The 4,661-nt window shown below is 42.5% G+C and overlaps 1 protein-coding gene across 1 annotated transcript in view; it reads left to right on the plus strand.

The window, feature by feature from the left end:
- The first annotated feature begins 4,067 nt into the window (after positions 1 to 4,067).
- Positions 4,068 to 4,661, plus strand: part of LOC138977408 (uncharacterized) — a 2,241-nt gene continuing 1,647 nt past the window's right edge. The window contains exon 1 of the mRNA XM_070350297.1: positions 4,068 to 4,661. This exon is cut by the window's right edge and continues 1,647 nt beyond it. Within this exon, the coding sequence (XP_070206398.1) occupies positions 4,386 to 4,661 (276 nt within the window). The 5' untranslated portion in view covers positions 4,068 to 4,385.

Below are 4,661 nucleotides of genomic sequence, written 5' to 3' on the forward strand. Positions count from 1 at the left end.
TTACTCTGAAATACAGAAAACGTGTTCTTATAATTAAATGTGGTGGTTGATACATTGGTGAAGTATTCTGCGTTCATTTCTAATCAGCTTGAAGACTCCTTGTATGTTATTTTAAATCTGTGTACATTTCTACCTCCCAAAACTTTCAATGAAGAACTCAAAACCCTGTCGTCTAACGGACAACAGCCGTCGAGAACCCCCTTTCCCCCAATGCCTCCAGGAGTATCAGGCTTCGCACATATGTCTCTGATTACACAAAACTGTGAGGTGGTCCCCACAGCCAGAAATTCACACCGTCTTACTGTCCTACCATCGTCACCAAATCTACTAGTTTGACGTCTAGAAGCGCCTGTATCAACTTCGCCATCTTGGACACCAGTGCGACATCTGGGGGAATCTTTTTTTGCGCTCGTGGGGAGACGACTCTTTTAGGAGCGAGTGTCAGCTCAGACGCCAAGGACTGATCGCTGAAGATAAATAGGAGCTTGTGCGTGAGTGGGCACACTAACAGATATATGGTTAAACTGAGTTTTAGTCTCACAGGCAAGGGCAAAGGACGTGTATTCTGAAATACAGACAAGCTGAGATGAACTGACTTAAATTATCATGAATGCAGCAAACATGCGCTCACAAAGTCGAGCAAGATTCCTCTCGGATAAGCGGCATAATTCAAGCCTCCCCCCCCCCACCCCCACCCCCCAAATAGTTAGCAATTGTATAGAAAGAAAAGTAACAACACATCCAACTACAAAATACAACAACAGCGACAACATTACGAAAACGAATGGGCAAGCACGAGGAAACACTCACGTGCTGATATAACTGCATCATTATAAACAATGACCACACTCCATTCAGCTTTATTGCAAGGCTCTTTGGCGTATAGATTTTGCATTTGCACGCGACCTTGAAACTAAGAGTCTGAAGATTGGAGACAGATGATCGGCCGGCGAGAATGAGACGTTAGAAGATGAAAATGATAGGCTGTATAACATTTGGGACCATCGAGAGTTCATGCGATATCGCGTGATGGTGTAATATCCGAAAAAAGGTCACCAGACGAGAATAAACGAAGCACGCTAACTCCACCTTTTGAACTGTGATCCCCCTCCCACACAAATAAACCCCAGTTGTAGAGATCCTGTGCGTGGGTGGGGGTATATATGTTACAGTTAATCTGTGAAACCAGGGAATACGTGTACTAAACTATTTTAGGTGATACATGAATTAACTGTTTTTTCCGTCAGTTAATTCATGTATTACCTAGTTAATAGAATACAGAAAACAGAATACAGTATTTATTGAGCCCAGTGACATTAAAAATTTTTTAAAGCACAAGGAATTTCGCGTAGTGTTGGTAAAATCACGCACACACACACACCCACACACACACTGACACACACACACACACGCCCACACATACACTGACATACACACCAACACACACGCGCCCACACCACAGCAGTCACGATCACACCATCACACGCAGGGCAGACATGAGGGAAAACAAATGACAATCATCTATTAAAAGAAAATGTACAAAGAGTGGTCTAAGATGCTGGTGGAAGGGTCTACACAGAATACAATTTTATAATCTAATGTATAGTTAGAACTAGCCCATCCCCTCCACCCACCCACTCATGAATAACTAAAATAATGCAGCTAAAGAAAAAGTTGAACATTTGGAAATCAGGAATCACACATCAAAGTCCCACTCATACACGTATTCTCTGGTTTCATAGATTAACTGTAACATATACACACCGCGGGTTGACTTATTCGTTTTTCTTTTTTGTTGATTAATTTGTTGGGACCAAGCATGAAAGAGGCATGAGGTGTGTCGTCATTTACTTGGTTCCGGCATGTCGGACGTTTCTGATTCGATATATTGTTGCTATCCTTATATCTCTCTGTCTATTTCTCTGTCACCCTGTCTTTGACTCTGTCTCACTCTTAATCTCTGTCTCTCTCTCTCTCTGCCTCCCTGTCTCTCTACTTCTCTTTTTCGCTCTCTTCGTCTCTCTCTCTCTCTCTCTCTCTCTCTCTCTCTCTCTGTCTCTCTGTCTCTCTCTCTCTCTCTATTTATCTATCTATATATATATATATATATATATATATATATATATATATATATATATATATATATATATATATATATATATATATATTACCCAATATTGACGGACTGTGTGATGATATCTTCTGCTATGGTCTGTTGAGACAGTGATATCAAAATCGAGACCGGAGGTCGAGATTTTGATATCACTGTCGAAACAGACCAATAGCAGAAGATATCATCACACAGTCAGTCAATGTTAGATATATTGCTAATTCTCTGGACATTTTGTATTTACTGTAAAGAAATTACAAAAGTATTTGTCTCAGTTTTGGCTGTTCCATATCCCTCCCTCTGATTATTATTTCTTTTTGTTCACTCTTTTCTTGTACTTTTCAGTATTTTAAAATGTTTTTCCTTTCAAAAAGTCTTTCGTCACTTGCTCAACTAAATTCTGGGATAATTACATTTTCATATATATTTGTTTGTTTTTAAATGTAGGTGTTTTTGTTTTTGAAGTGGGGAAGCAATAAAGAGGTCGTCGATATCAAAACTGATATCGACGGAAATGTCGTCGATATCACTTTTGCACTGAGCTCAGTTTTGCCCAATTGACCAATGGAAATCCACGTAACATATGAAATAGCAATATATATATCTATCTATCTATCTCTCTATCTCTCTCTCTCTCCATCTCTCTCTCCCTCTCTCTCTCTCTCCATCTCTCTCTCCCTCTCTCTCTATACCCCACCCCATCACTATACACTCCTCCCCCTACACACCCTAAAGGTCCACACCAAGGACTACTACTAAAGGATTTGTTTACCAAGTGTTTTGCTGTTTCTGTGCCTTCAAAATGCCTAATAAGTGTGGTGTGGTGAACTGCAAAGGAAATTACAACGAGAAGAATAAGTGCCGTGTGTTTAGACTGCCAAGAGACGAGTCTGAGAGACAGAAGTGGCTGGTTGTGCTCCCTCCACGCGAACATTTTGTTTTAGACCCAGCGAAGTTCTTCATCTGTGAAAAACATTGGGGACTCAATCCTCCTATGGTAACATTGCCTGGTGGTGCCACACGGCCTGCGATCCCTCCTTGTGTTTTTAATGTGCCGACATCGTGCCTGCCCACGCCCAAACCTTCACCTCGTCCGGCGAAAGACGAAAACAAACAATTGAGGCACTTTCTTCAAAAGGATACCATCTCTTCACTGGCCTCATTCAATCCCGAGAAAGACTTGCAGAAACAGCACAAGAATGTGATAATTTCAAGATCAAGTGACAGGTTCGTTTGTGTTTTCATGTCAGAAAACTTTCATGAATCTCATACTTCCGTCATTGTTGACAACATAGCGACTCTGTGCTCTCCTTTGACCCTGAGTGCTTTCAAAAATGGTATCATTGTGCCACTGGGCAAGATCTTGAATCCAAACAATGGTCTCAGCTCCTATTCCCAGTTCCATGAAGCTGTGCGCATCTCAGTCAACTATGACATCCCCTTGGACCAGGTGCTGAAAAAGATGGTGACACTTCTACAAGGTCAGTCTTCAGAATGTTCAGATAACAAAAAGGAGAAAAAGTTGGATTTCTTGACGCGCCAGTTGCAGCTCTTGACAGAAAAACAGTTTTCGATGAATGACTATTGTTTTGCCATTGAGTCTTTCCCCCAGTGCAGTTACGAACAGTTGAGGGAGTATTTGGTCCTGCCAAGTAAGCGCAAGCTACAATCGATTGTTGCATCTGTTGATCAAGATGAAGTACTGAGAAAAACTTTTGAGAAAGTGCATAGCCATAAGCCTCAGCAACGGAATGTTTTTCTTTTGGTTGACGAAGTGAAGATTAGGCCGACTGTTGCGTTTTCTGGCGGGGTGCTGAGTGGTATGGCCAAAAACAATCCAGACTGCAGAGCAACTGCCGTGCTGTGTGTTATGATGAAGTCGTTGAACAAAGGACCCAGTGTAATGATTTCTGTGACACCTGTGCACAAGCTGACAGCAGCAGTCCAGTTTGAGATTGTAAAGGAAGCGGCAGCTGCTGTTGAGAGGTCAGGTGGGTGTGTGATAGGTTCCATCACGGACAATCACAAGGTGAACCAGCAGTATTGTAAGCTGTTTGACCGTACCGGTGACACTGATAGTCTTGCCACAGCCAAGCATCCACGTGACAATGGGCGTGTCTGGTTTCTCCTGTTTGACACTGTCCATCTACTGAAATGTATCAGGAACAATTGGATCAGTGAGAAGTGCCAAAAGATAAGCTTTGACAACCGATCAGTGGCGTCTTTCACAGATGTCACGCAACTGTATGAAGCCGAGAAAGACAGCGTTCTCAAGATGACATCCCTCACTCAAGCTGCTGTCAACCCTTCAAAACTTCAGCTACAGAATGTGAAACATGTACTGAGAGTTTTCAACGACAAAGTTGTTGCTGCATTGACACTGCAAGGCTGCCATGAGACTGCCACTTTCATCCAAACTGTCGTCAACTGGTGGAACACAGTCAATGTGTCTGGGAAAGGGCAGGACCGGCGCCTCAACGATCCCCATCGAGCTGTTCAAGAACCAGGGTCTACAAGTCTGGATACATTCCTGGGAGTTTTCCAGGGGGCT

The sequence above is a fragment of the Littorina saxatilis genome, linkage group LG9 (genome assembly GCF_037325665.1).
Source record: "Littorina saxatilis isolate snail1 linkage group LG9, US_GU_Lsax_2.0, whole genome shotgun sequence".
NCBI classification, from domain to species: domain Eukaryota; kingdom Metazoa; phylum Mollusca; class Gastropoda; order Littorinimorpha; family Littorinidae; genus Littorina; species Littorina saxatilis.